The sequence below is a fragment of the Chaetodon auriga genome, chromosome 1 (genome assembly GCF_051107435.1).
Source record: "Chaetodon auriga isolate fChaAug3 chromosome 1, fChaAug3.hap1, whole genome shotgun sequence".
NCBI lineage: Eukaryota > Metazoa > Chordata > Actinopteri > Chaetodontiformes > Chaetodontidae > Chaetodon > Chaetodon auriga.
This window is the reverse complement of record NC_135074.1, coordinates 15,445,178-15,466,382: the sequence shown is the minus strand read 5'-3', so window position 1 is coordinate 15,466,382 and position 21,205 is coordinate 15,445,178. Positions and strand designations below refer to the sequence as shown.

The window sequence follows — 21,205 nt, the reverse complement described above, 5'->3', positions numbered from 1 at the left end:
CCTTTAGAGAGAAGCCACTGGCGCATGATGCACTGTCGCCATCTTCTGTTTCTCCACTGTCAGTACGTGGATTTCTTTCCACTGGGGCGTTTCTCAGCAATACTGCAAATTGACTCCAGTGCTTTTTTCAAGATTACCTATTTTCACTTATGGCGTTGGCAAAGCCAGCTGTTCACAGTGCTTTGGGAATAAATATTGAGAGTTGAGATACTAGAGGCCCCTGTCGAGTGTGGACCCCTCCAAGCTCACCTTTGAATCCAAAACCCATCCTTAAGAGAGGGACACTGTCAGATCTAAAGACCTAAATGGTCTTTACAATAAGATAATTTATTTCAGAGATAAATTTTTCTGCAGATGCATCAGTATTTTGCATGTTCAGTCTGGCCAAAACACAAAGACTCATCCAAATAAGAGCACTGAGGGTACACTTACTAAAACAGGGTGGAAATCAATTTCTCCCCCACACTAAATACCAAAATTCTGATTTAATCAGTTGTTTATAAATTATCTTAGCTACACAGCTTACACCTTTCATAAAACAAGACATTTCAGACGTTTAGACCAGTTTATGCACTCACAGTGAATATACAAAAACATACAAGCCAGGACACTATACAGTAAAAAAAACCTTTCTCCCTTGAAGATGTTCAACAAGACACATGCAGGGCTGTGTTCTGTGACACAGCTGTCACAGTATACTGCATCAGCAAAACTGCAGTCGTACCAGCCAGTCATTGCAGTACATGTACACTTCTGAATTATGACATAATTTATATGCCCTGGTGCATCCATGACACTTCGTCATCTCAATTCAGGGATTTTTCTTTCTTTTTTCTTTTGTTATAAGTAATCATGATATCTTTATTAAGCAACAATTTTGAATCGTTTCATTGCAGAAAAACCCAGGTTTTCACCAAGTGGCAAGCAAACAAATCTTAAATGAGGGCCAAAAAGGAACCACTTCTGCTACTGAGTATTTGTCTTAAATTTTAACTCCTCCCAGTTCAGGACAACACTCCCTATGGCTCAGGTAACATAAATGTCATTTATTCGGCTTTTACATTCGACCATTTGTTGTGTTACTGTATGTATGAACAGATCTTCTGTGTGTCCTAAATCCATTAGAGCACACATTATTATTACTTACATTAAATTAGAATTATATTATACATATTTGGTTTTGTTGACTTTTATATTTAATTTCTAAAAATCTATACACATGACCTGTATGTCTATATTTTAGGCCCAACCCTCCCGCTGTGTGTTCTCCAGAATCTCCTCATAAAGCCAGCTCTGTGTGAACTCCTGACTCTTGTCCATCAGCTGGAACAGTCGAAGATACTCCTCTGGATACACATGGCCCGTCAGTATGTCCTCCTGCATGCCCATTTCCGATAACAGCTTACTCCCACTGTCTGGAGACCAGAGACTATAAGGGGAAAAAATACAGAGGGGACACAATAAACAAGATGAAACTAAGGTCAGGAGATGTAACTGCTGGAACAACTTATAATACCATTATCATGTGGATGCACTCGGTGTGTCTAAGCCTTCCACTAACAGCACTTCTTTGATCCTACATGTGCAATGTGTTGGCAGTCTCAGTAACTTTGTGAGGGCACTACTTACTTTAGTCTGTCAATGAGCTTGGCCTTCCTCTTTGCCAGACACTGTTTGACCATCATGAGCAGAGTTGAAGAATTAGAAGGGGTGAGGCCTGCGGAGAACAGGTCGGCCCGTGGGCGCAGGCGTACCAGGCACAGGTTGTCATTGGGGATCTGAGGGAAGAAAGAGGCAGAGGCAGAGGATGAGGGGAGATGTTATATTAAACCAATAGTACCAACTTCACATTGCTGTTATTGAGTCTGCTCTCTTCCTTACGCTGCTCTTAGAAGACATCACAAATGACTCCCAGGGCTCCTGCAGAGAAAAAATGAAGAACGTGACAACTAGGACACTCTTTCCATCAGAGTCTTTGGAAGTTTTAATGGTGTGATAAAACAAAACATTGAAACATCTTTTCTTTTCTCTGTTTTTGTTGATTGCAATACATTTGCATGATCACCCTCCCTCATTCTGTACCTTGTGTAGTAATTCGATATCACAGGCCATCTGCCAGAGGACACTGAAGGCTCTGTAGTGCATCATTTCTCCTGGACATGACACCATTTTCTGATGGGAGGAACAGATTATCATTTTGTTATCAGACACAAGTCTTCCTTAGCATCAACTTGTGATTGTGCTGCCAGCATGCATGCAATGTTCAGGGCAGGGTACACTGTGCAGCAGTAACTAAGGATAGATCTGAGCTTGTTTAAAGCTCTGTGAGAATGGGTGTAACCTTCTCCATACTCATGCACACACACACACACAGGTTATCTGCGATCAATAGATTAACTACTTTCTACAGATCGAATGCACTGGTCAAAATGCTCTTGCTCTTTTACCAGGTATTCTTTTTCGCTCATGAAGATGTTGAGCTCTATTCTTCCATATCTGTAGACAGACAGCCGTTCAAACAAAGCGTAAACCATCTTCAGCAGAAATCCACGCTCATTACGCTGGGGCAGGATACCCACCACCTTCACTGGGACGTCTGGAAAGACACGGACACACACGCAAATACATTACCAAACACACACTTGAGAGGGATGGTACACTACACAAAGCACAATTCAGTGCAATGTGTTCCTTCAGTCATGAAAGATACAAATCAAGTAACCACACTGATGAAATGTGATTTTATCTTCCTGAGACATTACTGATTCTAAGAAAGTCTAAATGATTGAAAGCTGTTTTTAAAAAAGTTCCACCAATCAAATTCTTTTCAGTAAACATGTTCAAAGTTAGGATTGATTGCTTTGCTAAATGTTAGGATAATACTAACTGTATGAAGGAGGTGGGATTTGCCAAAGAGGCTCAACTAAAGGAACAAAACCCCCTTTATCTGTTTGTGTGTGTGTGTGTGTGTGTGTGTGTGTGTGTGTGTGTGAGAGAGAGAGAGAATAGGCAACACAGCTGTGTCTTAGGATTGTGGGAGTGTATGTCTTTTTTTTTTCTTTCCCTCACCATCAGTCCAGCTAGCCTCTGATATTCCCAGGTCTGTGAACAGTTTGTCAGTAAACATGACAGGAGGTTTAAGGCTTCCACTGCCAATGGGGTCTAGTTTAAAGTAGTCACAGTGAACCACTTCCAGCTGACCGTCAAGGCGACCTTCCAACTCCTACAACATGAAAACACAATATATTTAACTGTTACCCAAAGGGAAAAAAAGATTTATTGAAATAACCACTGATAATTAACATGAGTGAGGTTAAAGATGTGATGTCTGTGTTACCTGTAGCTCCTGTAAGAAGGATTTATCCCCTTCAAGAGCTACAACTCTCTGAGCTCCAGCATTTAGCAGTGTCCTCGTCAACACCCCAGGACCTAATAAAGACATCCAATTAATTTACTGTTGTTTCATGAACAGGAACATACAAAATACCAATTATAAAAACACACACTAGTCTTTATGACAACCCAGTCACAAAAATAATTGTTTAGTTTGCCAATGCTTGTGCCACATTAGATGAAAGTAACACACCAAAACACCTCTCTGCAGAAACAAAATTATACATAAAGTCTGCATCTGTGCTTTTCTTTGACTTAAACATTGTACAAATACATACCTGGGTTACATTCGAAGATAACAGTTTTAGCATCCTCAGGGCCCAGATGCTGTGTTACCAGTTTAGCTAGGTCTGGATCCACTATGAAGCGTCTTCTTTTTTTACAAGCCTGAGCTCGCCGTACATTCTCCTCTACCTCACCGAGATCCAGGAAGTCATACAGGCACAAAGGACGACGCTGGCCCTGGAGAAGGACAGAAGTGCACATAGAGTGAAGACAATCAACAACATATGTGAAAAAGCTCAGTATAAGATATACAAGATAACTGTCTACCTGTACAGCCACAGCAGACAGGTTCCTGTGTGTGAGAGCTGAGGAGGGGGATGTCCTCTCTGCACAGGGCTGTTGGGAGCTTGGACCAAGCACGAGCCGACCGGAACCCGAAGACAGAGAGTCTAAGCTGTAGGCCCTGCTATGAAGCACAGGAACCCCAGGGCCACAGAGGCCAGAGGGAGCCACAGGGGCTAACAATGCCTTCCGCAAACAGGATCTACTTCTGATGGTCCGGCAGCAAGCAGAGCGCATCACCAGCTGCACCACTCTATAAATCTGCGTGGACATGGTGGGACCAGTGGGCCTGTAACTACACAGAAAGAAGACGGGAGGGGGACTGGTGGACCTTTTTCAAGAGGCCAGTGCCTAGAGGGAATGGGGAGGAGAAAGGACAAGGGAGATGAATAACAGACAGTTAAGTTACATGAGCTTACATTTGAAGATGTGTTACTGTTCTTAGATGACACCTGAACAACTTAATGGAGTCCAACAATTCTGACTCGTACACTGCTACAGTAGCTAACTCGGTGTTTAACTAACGCACCTAAAGGGTCGAAAAAGTGGATAGCATTATAAATGACAAACTTTAAATGATCTATGTGATTATCATCTTTTTAACACACACGTGCCAAAATACGTACAAGATGTTCTCCTCGTGTGTGAGGAGGTAAACATCTAATGGCTTTCCTTGATCGGTCTCACTGGAGAGGTTATCACTGTCCTTCACCTTGCGAGTTCACGCACATTGGTCATCAGATCGATGACCACGCAAAAAATAGCCTTACAGGTAATCTGTTAACACGAAGGCGTTGGACAGTTTGATGATACTGAAAATATCATAGGTGTTCGCCGACTAGCTAGCCATACGCTAAAATGTCTTACAACTAACATGCATTTAACGTAATTTCATCGGGAGAAATACCGAAATACCTTGTTGCAGATTATCTCGACGTTATATATCCAAATCTGACTACATCAGTTTTTTAAAGGTGTCTCGTTTCCGCTGGTAAAACTGCGTGACATTGAGCACCCCGCATCCCGACCCCGACATGTTTTGCAACTCGTGGTATCGCGGGCGCATCTGATTAACGTCATTGACAGACGACTACTCCGAGGACCAATCAGTAGCCGGAGGAAGTTGTCACGCTTACACGTGAAAGTACAAATAAGAAATTTTGTGTAGATCACGCATTACTAGAAAATTAAAAGTTAAATTGCACAAAAATTCGCACGTAACGGAACACACTTGCATACATTTGTTTATGTAGCTAAAAACTACCACTGTTGTCAATATGTTAGCATAATGTTGCTACGGAAGTAGACAAGACAGTGCTGTCAACAGAGCGCACAGTACTGCTCTCCCCTGTCAGTCGGTCTGAGAGGTGAAGGTGTGGTAGTCAGCTCCCCCAGTCTGTTCGTTGTCACTATGGCGCATGTTGAAACAACCTCAAGCAGGCCGTACCACCTGGTTATCTTTGGAGCCTCTGGGTTCACGGGACAATTTGTGGTGGAAGAAGTGGCCCGGACTCTGTCCGAGGGTCCGAAAGGGAGCCTGAAGTGGGCCGTGGCCGGCAGGAGCAAGCAGAAGCTAGAAAAAGTTCTGGAGCAGGCCGCCAGAGTTCTCAGTATGTATCTGAATAATCCCATTAGTTGTTCCTGCTGAAGCAGATTGTTTCTCAAACAATGAGTTCAGCTGAAATAGTGTCAAATGCAAGTCTGTTGTAGCTGATGAGCTGCATGTTTTTTCCATGAATTAAACGTTGCGTTTCTTAGGCAAAGGGAAATGGCGAAATTGCTCAACGTTATCACTGACTCGGAATGACTTGCTGAAACGGAGCAGGGAAGGGTTGATATTTCTACTTGATAACTTGCTGTTAATGATTAATCAGTCGAACTTTAAGTCAGCATATTGTGAAAATAGCTGATAGTGTCTAGAAGTGACAGTCCTTCAACAGGGCTAGCTTCTCAAATAATGAGTTCAGCAGAAGTAATGTCAAATGCAAGTCTGTTGTAGCTGATGAGCTGCACGTTTTTCCTTGAATTCAACGTTGTGTTTCTTAGGCAAAGGGAAATGGCTCAACGTTTGTCTGTGAAGATCCTCATTCATCCAGGTCATAGTACTTCTAAGTGCTTTATGAAGGCAACTGGACTTGCTTGAGGTTGTAGAGGATATTTCACCTCTCATCCAAGAGGCTTCTTCAGTTCTAACTGACTGAGGGGTCTCAGGCATTTATCCTCTTGCAGGATCATTCCCATCTTGGGGATCATTGAGGTCACCATGACTCGTGACCCTAACGACTCACGTTATGGCCAGGTGGGTTAACAACTCACATGTGACCTCAACAACTGAGGAAGCCTCTTGGATGAGAAGCAAAATGTCTTCTAGAACCTCAAGCAAGTTCAGTTGACTTCATAAAGCACTTGGACACTCAGCATTATCACTGACTCGGGATGACTTGCTGAAACTGAGAGCAGGGAAGGGTTGATATTTCTACTTGACCCTGTAAATGATTAGTTAGTTGAACTTTAGGTCAGCATATTTTGTCATGATCAGTTTTGTTTTAGCAGTGATAATTACTCCAAAGACAGAAATGAGAGATGCAACTAATTTTTACTTTCATTATCCATAATATTTTTTTTGATCAATTTATTGATTTATCTATTGAAATTTTCCCTTTTGAGAAACTGTATCCAGCAAACTTGTCACCTTCTGCTAGATAAACAACTTAAATGATTGATCAATTATGAAAACACTTTGTGGTTAATTTTCTGCTGACTGACGAATAGACTGATTAACCATTTCAGCTCTGAGATAAATAGAAATATAATTCACCTTAATAACTCTAACATATATGTACTGAATATATTATGCATGTTTGTAATTTCATAGATTGACCATTTGTATCTGTGCAACACTCCAAACATGAAACATTACATCCATCACGAGATTAAGACCAAGGAGCTATCCTGCTGTCATGACAGTAAAGTTGAGTGTCCAGAGGATTCAATAGTTATTCTGTTGCCCCCTCCTCTTCGGCTCTTTGTGCACAACAGCTGGTGCAACATACCTGCTCACTGTGCAATGAGCATCCATGACAGCACAACACACTTGCGTTCAATTGTTTAGGTACCTAAAAACTACCACTGCTGTTAAGTTGCTGCAGAAGTAGACAAAGCAGTGCTGTCAAACATGCACACAGTCCTGCTCTCCCCTGTCATTCAGTCTGTAAAACCTCAAGCAAATCCAGTTGTCTTTGTAAGGCACTTGGTAACTCGTTAATACTGACTCAGGGTGACTTGCTGAAACTGAGAGCAGGGAAGGGTTGATATTTTTACTTGACAGTGTAAATGTCAAGCTTTTAGTCAGTATATTTCATCATGATCAGCTTTGTTTGAACAGTGATGGTTGTTGGCTATTTGCCATAGAAGTGGGCAAGGCAGCGCTGTCAAAAGAGCCCGCAGACCTGCTCTCCCGTCAGTCGGTCTGAGAAGTGAAGTTGTGCCATTCATCTCCTCCAGTCTGTTCGCTGTCACCATGGTGCATGTAGAAACAACCTCAAGCAGGCCGTACCACCTGGTTATCTTCGGAGCTTCTGGGTTCACGGGACAGTATTTGGTCGAGGAAGTGGCTCAGGCTGTATCCAAGGGTCCGCAAGGGAGCCTGAAGTGGGCCGTGGCAGGCAGGAGCAAGCTGAAGCTAGAAAAAGTTCTGGAGCAGGCTGCCAGAGTTCTCTGTATGTATCGGAACGATCCCATTCATTACTCATACTGAAGCAGATTGTTTCTAGAAGTGACAGTCCTGCAACAGGGGTAGCTTCTCAAATAATGAGTTCAGTAGAAGTAATGTCGAACGCAAGTGTGTTGTAGCTGATGAGCTGCACGTTTTTCCATGAATTCAACTTTGTGTTTCTTAGGCAAAGGGAAATGGCTCAACGTTTGTCTGTGAAGATCCTCAATCATCCAGGTCATAGTACTTCTAAGTGTTTTATGAAGGCAACTGGACTTGCTTGAGGTTGTAGAGGATATTTCACCTCTCATCCAAGAGGCTTCTTCAGTTCTAACTGATTGAGGGGTCGCAGGCATTTATCCTCTTGTAGGATCATTCCCATCTTGGGCATCATTGAGGTCACCATGACTCGTGACCCTCTTGGATGAGAAGCAAAATGTCTTCTAGAGCCTCAAGCAAGTTCAGTTGACTTCATAAAGCACTTAGAAACTGTGTTATCACTGACTCTGGGTGACTTGCTGAAACTGAGAGCAGGGAAGGGTTGATATTTCTACTTGACACTGTAAATGATTAATCAGTCGAACTTTCAGTCAACATATTTTGTCGTGATCAGCATTGTTTTAGCAATGATAATTACTGCAAAGACAGAAATGAGGGATGCAACTAATTATTACTTTCATTATCCATAATATTTTTTGATCAATTTATTGATTTATCTATTGAAATTTTCCCTTTTGAAAAACTGTATCCAGCAAACTTGTTACCTTCTGCCAGATAAACAACTTAATTACAATTACAACAACAATTTGTCATTTGGCAGACGCCTTTATCCCAAGCAACGTATATATGAAACTTTCATACATCACAAGTAAGGTTCTAGATAGGAGAGAACAATAAGAGTAAGTGCCCTAATGCAACATTCTGGTCCAACTGGACATAGGTGCTACGAGACAGTGCTACAAAATAATGCATCGAGTCAACAGAGAGGTTTTTTTTGTTTATTTGTTTTTTTTTTTTAGGAAAGAAGGTGTTCAGTAAAGAGCTTGGTCTTTAGTGTTTTTCTAAACATCCAGAGGTACTCTGCAGAACGAATGGAGTTTGGTAACTCGTTCCACCACCGGGGAACCACGGAAGAAAAGAGTCTAGCTAGAAATTTAGGGCCTTTTGGAGGTGGCAACACCAGGCGCCATTCCTTGGCAGAGCGTAGTGAGTTGGAGGGAGAATAAACCTGAATGAGGGAGTTCAGGTAGGCCGGAGTGGTTTTGGTGGCAATTTTGTAGGAAAGCATCAAGGACTTTACTTGATGCGGGCAGCAACTGGGAGCCAGTGGAGGGATATGAACAGCGGAGTGACGTGCTCGTTTGGGCTGGTTAAAGACCAGGCGAGCCACTGCATTCTGGATCATCTGCAAAGGTTTTAACGAGCCTGCTGGGAGCCCTGCCAGTAAGGAATTACTGAGACAGTGGGGTCATCTGGTGGGAACGAAAGGAGGAGTTGGGTATCGTCAGCATATGAATGGTACGAGAACCCATGTGAGCAGATGATTGCACCAAGTGCAGTGGTGCATATTGAAAAGAGAAGGGGTCCAAGCACGGACCCTTGAGGTACCCCTGTGGACAAGCAGTGGGATTTAGACACTTCTCCCCTCCAAGATACTGCAAAGGATCTTCCTGAGAAGTAGGACTCAAACCAGCGGAGGGCAAATCCTGAAAAGCAGAGCTCAGCGAGTGTGGAGAGGAGGATTTGGTGGTTAACCGTGTCAAAGGCAGCCGAGCAGCAACAGTAGAACAGAGAATTGACCAGTAGCCCTGACTTAAGTAATTGATCAATTATGAAAATACTTAACAAATAATTTTCTGGTGATTGATGAATAGATTGACAAATCTTTCATCTTGAAAATAAATAGAAATGTAATTCACTGTAATTACTGTAACAAATATTTACTGAATATATTATGCATGTTGGTAATTTCGTAGATTGACCATTTGTATCTGTGCAACATGACTTTAAACATGAAAAATTCTGTCCATCGCTAGATTAAGACCAAGGAGCTATCCTGCTGTCATGACAGTAATGTGAGTGTCCAGGGGATTCAATAGTTATTCTGTTGCCCCCTCATCTTCGGCTCTTTGTGCACAACAGCTGGTGCAACATACCTGCTCACTGTGCAATGAGCATCCATGACAGCACAACACACTTGCGTTCAATTGTTTAGGTACCTAAAAACTACCACTGCTGTTAAGTTGCTACAGAAATAGACAAAGCAGTGCTGTCAAACATGCACACAGTCCTGCTCTCCCCTGTCATTTGGTCTGAGAAACCTCAAGCAAATCCAGTTGTCTTTGTAAAGTACTTGGAAACTCGTTAATACTGACTCAGGGTGACTTGCTGAAATTGAGAGCAGGGAAGGGTTGATATTTCTACTTGGCACTGCAAATGATTCATTAATCAAACTATAAGTCGGTATATTTCATCATGATCAGCTTTGTTTGAACAGTGATGGTTGTAGGCTATTTGCCGTAGAAGTGGGCAAGGCAGCGCTGTCAAAAGAGCCCGCAGACCTGCTCTCCCGTCAGTCGGTCTGAGAGGTGAAGGTGTGCCATTCAGCTCCTCCAGTCTGTTCACTGTTACCATGGTGCGTGTTGAAACAACCTCAAGCAGGCCGTACCACCTGGTTGTCTTCGGAGCTTCTGGACCACCATGACTCGTGACCCTAACAACTCATGTTATGGCCAGGTGGGTCAACAACTCACATGTGACCTCAACAACTGAGAGAGCCTCTTGGATGAGAAGCAAAATGTCTTCTAGAGCCTCAAGCAAGTTCACTTGACTTCATAAAGCACTTAGAAACTCAGCGTTATTACTGACTTGGGATGACTTGCTGAAACTGAGAGCAGGGAAGGGTTGATATTTCTACTTGACACTGTAAATGATTAATCAATCAAACTACAAGTCAGTATATGTCATCATGATCAGCAACCAACAGTGATGGTTGTTGGCTATTTGCCATGGAAGTGGGCAAGGCAGTGCTGTCAAAAGAGCACGCAGTCCTGCTCTCCCCTATGTGTCAGTCTGAGAGGTGAAGTCGTGGCATTCAGCTCCTCCAGTCTGTTCGCTGTCACCATGGTGCGTGTAGAAACAACCTCAAGCAGGCCGTACCACCTGGTTATCTTTGGAGCCTCTGGGTTCACGGGGCAGCATTTGGTGGAGGAAGTGGCCCGGACTGTATCCAAGTGTCCGCAAGGGAGCCTGAAGTGGGCCGTGGCAGGCAGGAGCAAGCAGAAGCTAGAAAAAGTTCTGGAGCAGGCCGCCAGAGTTCTCTGTATGTATCGGAACGATCCCATTAGTTGTTCCTGCTGAAGCAGATTGTTTCTGCAACAATGAGTTCAGCTGAAATAGTGCCAAATGCAAGTCTGTTGTAGCTGATGAGCTGCATGTTTTTTCATGAATTAAACTTTGCGTTTCTTAGGCAAAGGGAAATGGCAAAATTGCTCAACGTTATCACTGACTCGGAATTACTTGCTGAAACTGAGAGACGGGAATGCTTGATATTTCTACTTGATAACTTACTGTAAATGAGTAATCAGTCGAACTTTCAGTCAGCATATTTTGTCACGATCAGTTTTGTTTTAACAGTGATAATTACTCCAAAGACAGAAATGAGGGATGCAACTAATTATTACTTCCATTATCCATAATATTTTTTTTTGATCAATTTATTGATTTAACTATTACAATTTAATTTAGCCTTTTGAGAAACTGTATCCAGCAAACTTGTTGCCTTCTGCTAGATAAACAACTCAGATTTTTGATCAATTATGAAAACACTTTTCAGTTAATTTTCTGCTGATTGATGAATAGACTGACTAACCATTGCAGCTTTAAGATAAATGGAAATATGATTCACCTTAATAACTCTAACAAATATGTACTGTGTATATTATCCATGTTGGTAATTTCATAGATTGACCATTTGTATCTGTGCAACACTCCAAACATAAAACATTACATCCATCACTAGATTAAGACCAAGGAGCTATCCTGCTGTCATGACAGTAAAGTTGAGTGTCCAGAGGATTCAGTAGTTATTCTGTTGCCCCCTCCTCTTCGGCTCTCTCTTTAGGCAGTGTACAACGGCTGGTGGAACATACCTGCTCACTGTGTGATGAGCATCCATGACAGCACACATGTTTGTTGCTTCAGTCATTCAGCGAACACTGAAACTGAATTCTGTCTGTTTAAACAGAAATATGTCCCTTCTCCCACAGGCCCCAAACAGTTACAGTGGCACATTTAAAATCAGCTTGTATAGTTTTTGTAAGTTTTGGGTCACTCTGCATGTCTTGTGTTGTGTTCCTCCTCCTCCTCTGTCATTTACAATATATGCATTTGCACACAGGTATACAGTAGTTATATATTCATATACACCTGCAAAACATGATTTTTTTTTTTGAGCTAGGAAGACTGATCTCTGAAAACTGTATCAAAAACACTTGGTTCAAAATATACTATAACACCTATGCTTACTGTGTGTGCGTGTGTGTGCAGGTAAGCCTGAGCTGAGGACAGAGGTGGACATAATCGTGGCAGATGTAGGATCACCAGACTCCCTGGCAGCCATGTGCAAACAGGCAGTGATTGTTCTCAACTGTGTGGGGCCTGTAAGTAGACGATTGCATAGAAATGTGTGCTCTTCTGTTCATTTTTCTGTAACACACAGAACTTACTCTCACATGACACAAACTCATTTTTCCTCACATCCTCTCACAACATTGGAATTTTGGTTTCTCCCTTTGGCATCAGTGTAGGTCAACTTAACTCCGGCTATCTCTTCTCTGCCTCTCTCTTTCTCTGTTTGCTTTCTCTCTTCACGCACACACAGAGCAGCCTTCATTTACACAATGAAGGCTGCTGACTTACAGCACACAATAAGTGTTATTGTGTTTAAGTCAGAATGGAAAGTAGGTTTCCACCACTGCTTTGCACGCTTTGCATTATTCAGGTTCTTGCACTGCAGTTACCACTACTGCTGCACACAGTAACACTTTGCCAGCTTGGTTAGTAGTCTGGCCTGTTAAACCACTCGTCTTTTGAGGATTGTTTTGAAAGTTGCTCTGTGTAGTACAACTTGAGTTTACTGACAATCAACTAAATGAAGATTTGTTTTAAAGACCACAAACAGAAAGCCAACCGCAAAGAAGTATGTGACTAAAGCTTGGTTTAGGCTTCGGCGTCGCGGCGACGCCGTACCTACGGCGTACACCCTACGCCGTCACTGAGCATTCGTAGTTCTGCGTCGAGGGAACGCGTTGCTCCGCAATTCACCGCCAAGCCGCTAGGGGGGTGCGGCTGTGTCTTTGTATGATTTCGGGGGGCTCTTGCTGCCCCGAAGAGGAGTTGTAGAGGTGGTCGTACTTGCGTACCTCCTTGATAATTCTTTCTTCAGCTTGGTCCAGTTTTTCTTGTAGCTCTCACCACAGAAACTTTGAAAATGGCGGTGTTGTTGTGCTGCGACCATAGGGCTGCGACTGAACCGAAAATTACGTTCTGAACGGACCAATCACAGTCCTCGACGTTCACGTCACTACGCGTCGACGCGACGCGTAGTCAGGATTTTTTGGAGGTGCGCGTCAGGCTACGGCGTAGGGTCCGCGTAGGGGTCTGCGTCGACGGCGTAGGTACGGCGTCGCCGCGACGCAGAAGCCTAAACCAAGCTTTACATGTAATATTGAATATGTATCTATAAAACACGACACACGACGCAGCACAATGATCGAGTTTCACAAGATTCACCTTGAGAGCTGAATTGTGCAGCTGCAGTGTGCATCATCAAACACTTGAGCAGTGTTTCTGCGTGGAAACCAGTGAGGGATCGTGTCTTGTTGCTGCAGTAACAACACTGGGGGGGCCTGTGCAAATCAAGATCGGATCTATGTTGGGGGGGCATGTGACCATTGATATCAGAGGTTGGGATGGGGTGAGAACTATAGTTGTTGGGGAATTAGGAGAGAAAGGAGGAAAAACTGAAAGAGTGCATTAAATAATTTGTGTGTGTGTTTGTGTGTATAGTACAGGTTCTTTGGCGAGCCAGTGGTCAAAGCCTCTGTGGAGAATGGAGCCCACCATATTGACATCAGTGGAGAGCCTCAGGTATGTCTGCACCCACTGCTGCATTTCTTTATCATAGTGTGTGCTATTAATCAGCATATTCATTATGTCAGAGCATTAAAGGGCAGTACTGGATTTTTCCTCATCCTTTTGGTGTGACCTAAATCTTACACCAAGAACAATAGATTCTTTTGAAATCAATAACTGAATTTAAGAAACGCTAACACAGTTTGCCTCTCTACACTATTCATTTTGCATAATATCTCTGACTTTAATGAAATTGCTAAGTAAGAATTGTAATCATCTTTCTCCTCCTGCATGTTGTCAGGGGACATTGCATGGATGTTGTCGTCCAGATGTCTTGGCATTTGGCTTTGCTGTTGTTTGTGTTTGGATTAAATGGGAGTCGTGCTGACTTTTGTGGTGCGGCCTGTTAGACAAAATGGTCTCTCTTGGCTTATTGACAGCAGTTTTCTCTCACAGTCAGATCCCGGTGTGTGTAATGCAGCATGACTCACTGAAACAAACTCTGTACCTTGATAACCTGACATTAGGTTTATGTGTGTTTTATGGTTTATGCTCATTGTTGATAAAGTGTGTGTGCGTGTGCATGTGCGTGTACGTGTGCGTGTGTGTTTCTGTCTGGCTGTATCAAGTTTCTTGAAGGCATTCAGTTAAACTACCACAGCCAGGCAGCTGACAAAGGTGTGTACATCATAGGGAGCTGTGGATTTGACTCCATACCTGCAGACCTGGGAGTCCTCTTCACCAGGGACCAGTTCAAGGGTATGCACACACTGACCTGCACACGTATTTATACACACAAACACACAGAAGCATTAAGAATTAACGCCTCCTCTGATGCTGATATGCAGTGGTACATTCACGCTCCTTCTGTTGCTGTTAATGAATTATTCAGTGTCATATTAGCCTCTGTTAAATCATGATGTGTGTGTTTTCATCCACAGGTACGCTGACAGCAGTGGAGAGCTTCTTGACTCTTGGTGCAGGATCTGAGGTAAGTAGCTATATTACCTATCAGTCCATTCATTCATGTCCCTTTTTCCTCCATATTTTCTCCCTTTTTACGTGTGTCTCTCTCTGTCTTCCTCCATCAGGGTGGATGTCTCCATGATGGCACCTGGCAGTCGGCAGTCTACGGTTTATCAGACCAACACACGCTCCAGACTCTCAGGAGGAAATTTAATTACAAACCTCTCCCTACTGTCGGCCCAAAGCTTAAACGCAGGTATATAGAGGAGTAATCCCTTTTAGCTTTTTTTCAAAATGAATCATATTCTTTACTTTTCCTCGATAGCACTCACAGAGCCAGTTTGTCAGACTCAGTAAATCAGTATCATACAGTATGTTTACTCTTAAACTTCAGAGTATCCTGTCTTTAAAGGATAAGCTCACAATTGTTCAAGTCTTTCTTAAAACCACAGCAGCACAGAAACACTGTCCTGAGGGAAAAAACCCAATAGCAATAAGAAATGTTTTCTTAAGATCTCTTAAATGCACTTGTTAAAGAGACAGTTGAAAGACAAACATCTACATAAGCTTATGAGGAAACGACCCTACTTCTCTTGAGTTATTACCTCAGTAAACATTTTCTTAACGAGTCTATGTCTCAGTCATCTTCTTCAATACAGCATGATTTTTATTTTGTAAATTATGGTCCCATTTACAGTAAAATAGATGATAAAGCAGGGTTTTGCTTCAGCGTATGGCAACCTTGTGATTGACAAGTCACTACCGTGGCGTGTCCTTGGGTCCTCAGTCAGATCCAATCAGAATAGAGGAAGAGCAAAGCGTATCCTCCCTATCTCCTCCCTCTTGTCCAAATATGATCACGCCAAACTTACCGACGGCCACAATGCCATAAATCACAGTCCACAAGCCAAAGGGTGACATCACAGTGGGTTTACTCTTGGTAAAATCCCACAATCCTTGAGTACACACTAAAGCACACACTACAGTTTGCCCCACCTGTTTTCGCGTCATTGAAAATGTGTTTTCTCAGCATTTGTTTCTTTGTGTGTGTGTGTGTGTGTGCATTTATAGGGGAGCCTTGTTCTTCAGCAATGAGATCCAGCAGTATTCAGTGCCTTTCATGGGCTCTGATGCCGCCGTTGTGAAGAGAAGTCAGCGCTTCCTGATGGAGGAACAGAAGGCCACCCCAGTCAGTCTTTAATTTAGTTTGCCGTTCTTTCTTCACATCCTGTCTTTACTCACACTTTTCCTTGTGTGATTTTTCCTCTTATTCACCTGAAAATGTATTCTTAGTGAGTTTTCTTGTCAAGAATGATCATGGAGACCCTCGTCTGTCTCAGATATGATCTTATGATTGAAGGTTTCTTGGGCAAAGCTGATTTTGATCTTGGCTACGTTAGTCAAGATTTTTTTAAGATGTTTGTGTGGAAGGACTGGAAATTGTGACAAACCATGAAAAATAACTGCACACTGCTTTCATTACAAAGTGTTGTTTCATATCTGTTGGACAGACAGTGTCTGTGACTTTGTTTTCTGATCATACGTCCTTATTACTTTCACTGTTGACAGTAAGAGTCTTTAAGAGTCCTCATGATGTACAGGAACACGCCTCAGCAGCCTTGTTTTCAGGTTAAGATGTGTATTACTGCCTGTGCTGTGTTTGCAGAGTGTTAAATAATCTGTTATTGTTACCTTTAGGTTCAGTATGGAGCGTATGCAGGAGTAGGAGGTCTCTGGAACGTTATCAAGCTGTTGATTGCCGGCATGATGTTCTTTTTCTTAGCCAAGTTCAGTTTTGGACGCAACCTGCTCATCAAGGTAAACACAGCATGCAAGACACTTGACATCATGCAATTTACATGTCACAACTGACTGTAATTGAATATTCTGCCTATTATTGAAACAGAGAGGTCAAAGTACACATACTGCGTGCTGGGAAATGTTCTGCTGCTTATGTCGGTCTGTTGTTTGTACCCACCTTCTCAGTACCCAGAGTTCTTCTCCTTTGGACTCTTCTCCAAGGATGGACCAAGTAGAGAGCAGGTGAAGTGCTGACAACAGAAAATATATCTGGGTTTTCTTTCAGAAATAAAAGAAAAGGAAAATGAGAAGCTGCTCCTTTTTTATATTGGCTTTGTGTTTGCCCATGTGTGTATTAGATGGAGGCTGCATCCTTCCAGTTTGCCTTCTATGGAGAGGGCTACACAGAGGGACAGGACCCGTCCAAGGGAAAACCGAACGCCAAGATCCGCACACTGGTTCGGGGACCAGGTAACTGGAAATTAAAAATCCTAGTATAATAGTCAGTTTTGTCTTTGATTTAACAAAAAGTGAAAACAAAGATGCCTTCCTAAAGTAGTGGCTTTAGGAGAGTAGTTGTCCGTCCATCCCTTTCTCATCAATGCAATGTCTCTGGAACGCCTTGAGGGAATGTCTAAAAGAGCCTCTGAGTGAGGACAGCACGTTTCTCACTGCAAATTATTCACTGGAATCACACATGTCAATGTAGTGAGAACTTCCATTTCCCCACTTTTATCAGTTTCCTTCAAAGTCTTCACGACACATATTACTGAGTCTGGACAGACATGGATATAAACTAGAAGTTGACTGGTTGGCGGAGGCAGACAACCGCAAGGCGGTAATTCAAGTTTAGCAGTGTTGTGGCAAATGGAATCTGTTAATCTGTCTTTTTAGGGAGAGGTGAATAGCAATAAAATACTCAGGCACAATATCTGTCTTTGTCTCTCATTCCAAAGGATTGTTTTTACTTGCAAATGAACTTCCATGTACATCCAGAGAAGGTGCATATGAGACTAAAGAGAGTTCAGTTACATTGCAGCTTGTACTTGAATAATTGGAAATCACTCTTTATTACAAACAGGCGCCTGTTTATCAGCAAGGTCAGACCACTCCAGTCGCTCCATAGTGCTGTTTCTCATAAGACTCTTTTCTGTACCATCCAGTTGATTTGCAAATTGGATACTTTTACACAGAGAGAAGCCTAATACTTCTCCACTACTTCATACATATACGTAAGCACATGAGCATTTTAAGACAATTCCCATAACAGCAGCGTGCATAAAACATAGCTGTGGAGTAAGGGGACCAAAAACTTTGTTCCTTGTGTTAAATGCTGAATTGTTTTGTCTAGGCTGGGTACTGAGGCAGATGAGCCCAGGTAGCCAGTCAGGCCTGTTCAGCTCCTCCCTTGATGCGTCTGTTGCGTCTCTGTTATTTTTCAGAGTGTGCATATGTGGCCACGCCCATTGCCATGGTACAGGTTGCTCTAACAATCCTCAACGAGTCCACAGACATGCCCAAGATGTGAGTAGTCATGCTGTGTTTTTTTAATCATAATTTAAGATGTTTCATGTCTGTGAATACACAAACCAGAAGAATGATTTCTATTTGTACGGTATAGTGGTTTAACATTCATAAATTCCACAAATGTCATTTGATCCTGAGACGTGGGTATGAAATGAATTTTGGTTTGAATTGAATTCGGATTTTTGTCCTTTTTCTCCAGGGGTGGAGTATATACTCCAGCAGCCGCCTTTGCCAAAACCACACTGATCGATCGCCTCAACAAACACGGCATTCACTTCTCTGTCGTCTAGTTTGGCCCCTTCTTGGATGTCATTTCTCCAGGTTTTTCTCAGCACTTACTAAATATGCATAATAACAACTGAGAAGTTTCCAACTTCAGAAGAGAACCTAATTGCAAGAGCCTTGACTAAATATGGAGTCCATGTTCAGATTAAGTTCTAACGCCTCTTTTGTACTTTTGGCATTAATCCTTTTCTTTCGATCAAAAAAGTCTCCCTTTGACTCCAGTGTACTGTTTACCCTCTGCTTGCAATACAAAAATTACATCTGCGGCAGCGTTTTCAAGCCAAGGACAGGAAAAGTGTGTTTAACATGACTGTCCACTAACATGATTGTTGCTAATGTAAGAAGAATTTTGGCCAGAATTCGGTTCAGTTCATATTGTGGAACAGGCATTAAAGAAAATCATGTTATTTGCGTTTATATTGGATTGTTGACCGTTGTAAGAGAAAAAGAAAAAGGACTTGAAAATACCGCCAGCTGTAACAGTGTAGGAAAGTCAACTTCTACAGCCTTTATTAGTGTTGTCCTTGTAATATGCAGTAGCCAAAAATGCACAAAGACATTACACGTGAAGTGGCACTAACATGGTAGATGTCCGTGCGTTGTTCTGGTTGAGTGGAATAAACCTGCTGCGTGCGTGTGTGTGCACGTACATGCTTGTCTTTCCTGGCCAGGCCTGTCAACTAAAACTCCTGATTTCTTTGTTTTTGCCAGTTTAATGGTTGAACTATCACTAAATCCTTCTTTTTTCTTGAGTCTTTGCTTTTTGTCGCTGAACGTTGCAACAATTCGCCAAACCCAACGGTTGCTTTTGAGCCTTGTCGGGAAATGCTTAAAGTTGTTTTGTGCACAAAACGGCATGAGCTCCTGTATGAAACTGAACGGATCCTCTTGGCGTGTGTGAAAAGTGAGGGTTTTCTTTGTAAATCTGTTTCTTTTTGAGCATTATGTGCATGTGATGAGCCATGCCTTGGGGTTTTTTTGGAGGGGGTGTTGTGCTTTGTATGGGCCTCATAAATAAATCCAGCTCTGCTAATGGAAATGCGTCTTGTGTCTTTTTCACAGAGTTTTACAGTCACAACGGCATATTGTGAAAATTAACCACTTATTTTAATTCACAAGGTTAGTTGTGATCCACTACACAACCTGTAGTTGCAAGAAAATCTAAGAGCTTTAGCTTCATTTGCACAGGAAGTGTCTTGTTTTATATTTTCTAAAAACTTTTCTTCTAAAAACAGACATGTTAGTGGCACAATATAAAACACACTGATGTCATTTTTCTAGTATAAATAATAGAGGTTAGTTATAAAGTTAGAAAAATGGCAAATAAGCAATGAATGGCATTTTGAGCTTTGTGAAATCTGAGTGTCCACACCTCTTGCAAATTTTTCTGTTTATACACCCTTTTATTCTTTCCACTGACACAGTCTTCATCCAAATCAATCTATTTGCATGCCAACCACATTATTATTTGATATGAGGACAATTTGTGTCACGAGTGCTCAGCTAGAAAGGACGGGGAACAGGTGTTGCTGAGACATTTCAAGCGTTTTCACACCCAAGATTCACAAGGTGAAGTTCTTCCAGCTGCTTCCAAAATCTGTGACCGCAGTGGACGCTGGAGGCTCTACACCAACCTGAGGAACCACTGGGAAAATGCCCACGACTCAACTGAACGATTCTCATTTCAACATTTCAGCGACATGTTCATTCATCCAAGATCACTCCGGTGCTAGTTTTTCTGTTATCACCATCACCCTACTTAGTAACTTTGTGGTGGGCGTCCCAGCAAATGCATGGGTGGTTTGGCTCATTGGAACCAGAGAGCTGCTGGCTTCAGAAATCTATCTCCTAAACCTGGCTGTTTGTGAATTACTTTACTGTTTGGGACTGCCAGCACAGCTGTACTGTCTGTACAGCTTTGAACATCTCAGTCCTGGCTTTGTTTCTCTGTTGTCGACACATTGGTTACTGGTGTGGATCGGCCGGCCCATGTTACAGAGCTGTATCTGTGTGCAGCATTACATTGCAGTGGTCCATCCTTTGATCTTCATCAGGTAAATGTTTGAACTGATTTTCTACAGTGTAAAAATCAGGCCTGTGAAAAGAAGTAATATTTACTGAACAACACTGTGCTGTGTTCCATCCCCAGGTTCAAGGCCCTGAAGGTCACGGTGGCACAGTGTGCTCTGGTTTGGTGTGCCTTCTCCTTGGCTGCTTTTCATGTGTCGATAATGCCAAAAGACAAAATCAATCAGGCTGTATTGACCTGGTTTGTTCCCACACTGTGCACGCTTTTGTTCTGCTGCTTCTCAGTTTTGTTTTCTCTGAAGCGGCCTGCTCCAGGAGAGAAGGAGGGGGAGCAGAGGAAAAGAGGAGACAAGAAGAAGGAAAAGGCCTTTAACATCATTTTGATTCACCTGCTATGTTTTTCAGTCAATTATCTGCCAGCACTGGTAGTTCAGGTTTTGCACAGACAAATTTATTTTTCAGCTGTAGCTTTGGATGTGATTACAAGTCTGGGAGTTGTCTGTGGGCTCATCCAACCCTTACTTTACCTGCACAGGGCTGGGAAGCTACCCTGTCTCAAGAGAGCATTGACCTGAAGGTTAAATGGGCAGAAACAACGTTTGATGACATGTTTCTGCAAGAAATCCTGTTACGGCTTCATTCTTGACTTTGTATTGGTGATGGAAATATCTATTTAGGGCTAAACGCAGTTGAACACAAGCCTCAATCCATGTAACTGGAAATGTTTGTGTGTGTTTATGGTGCATGTAGTGGAGGCAAGCAACCAGCACAGGTGGCCCCTGTGATAATTTG

At 42.5% G+C, this 21,205-nt stretch overlaps 2 protein-coding genes across 3 annotated transcripts; one reads left to right on the top strand and one right to left on the bottom strand.

Annotated features, from left to right (window-relative positions):
- Positions 1 to 471: 471 nt before the first annotated feature.
- tfb2m (transcription factor B2, mitochondrial) lies at positions 472 to 5,035 on the bottom strand. The gene is made up of 10 exons (XM_076726391.1): positions 4,876 to 5,035; positions 3,946 to 4,311; positions 3,672 to 3,855; positions 3,338 to 3,429; positions 3,070 to 3,223; positions 2,448 to 2,596; positions 2,083 to 2,172; positions 1,882 to 1,920; positions 1,630 to 1,778; positions 472 to 1,429 (listed from the first exon to the last, which is right to left on the bottom strand). The coding sequence occupies exons 2-10, from the start codon at positions 4,231 to 4,233 to the stop codon at positions 1,240 to 1,242; spliced, it is 1,335 nt and encodes a 444-aa protein (XP_076582506.1). The 5' UTR covers positions 4,234 to 4,311; positions 4,876 to 5,035; the 3' UTR covers positions 472 to 1,239.
- A 232-nt stretch (positions 5,036 to 5,267) lies between these two features.
- LOC143318253 (saccharopine dehydrogenase-like oxidoreductase) lies at positions 5,268 to 19,422 on the top strand. 2 transcript variants are annotated; one of them, XM_076726369.1, is made up of 12 exons: positions 5,268 to 5,570; positions 12,221 to 12,333; positions 13,742 to 13,822; positions 14,437 to 14,566; positions 14,749 to 14,798; positions 14,899 to 15,029; positions 15,845 to 15,962; positions 16,472 to 16,591; positions 16,760 to 16,816; positions 16,933 to 17,044; positions 18,016 to 18,097; positions 18,300 to 19,422. In XM_076726369.1, exons 1-12 carry the CDS (start codon positions 5,372 to 5,374, stop codon positions 18,388 to 18,390), a joined length of 1,284 nt encoding a protein of 427 aa, XP_076582484.1. In that variant the 5' UTR covers positions 5,268 to 5,371; the 3' UTR covers positions 18,391 to 19,422. The 2 variants fall into 2 exon arrangements, with proteins under 2 accessions (XP_076582484.1, XP_076582493.1); XM_076726378.1 differs by lacking the exon at positions 5,268 to 5,570 and adding an exon at positions 10,734 to 10,994.
- Positions 19,423 to 21,205: the final 1,783 nt, after the last annotated feature.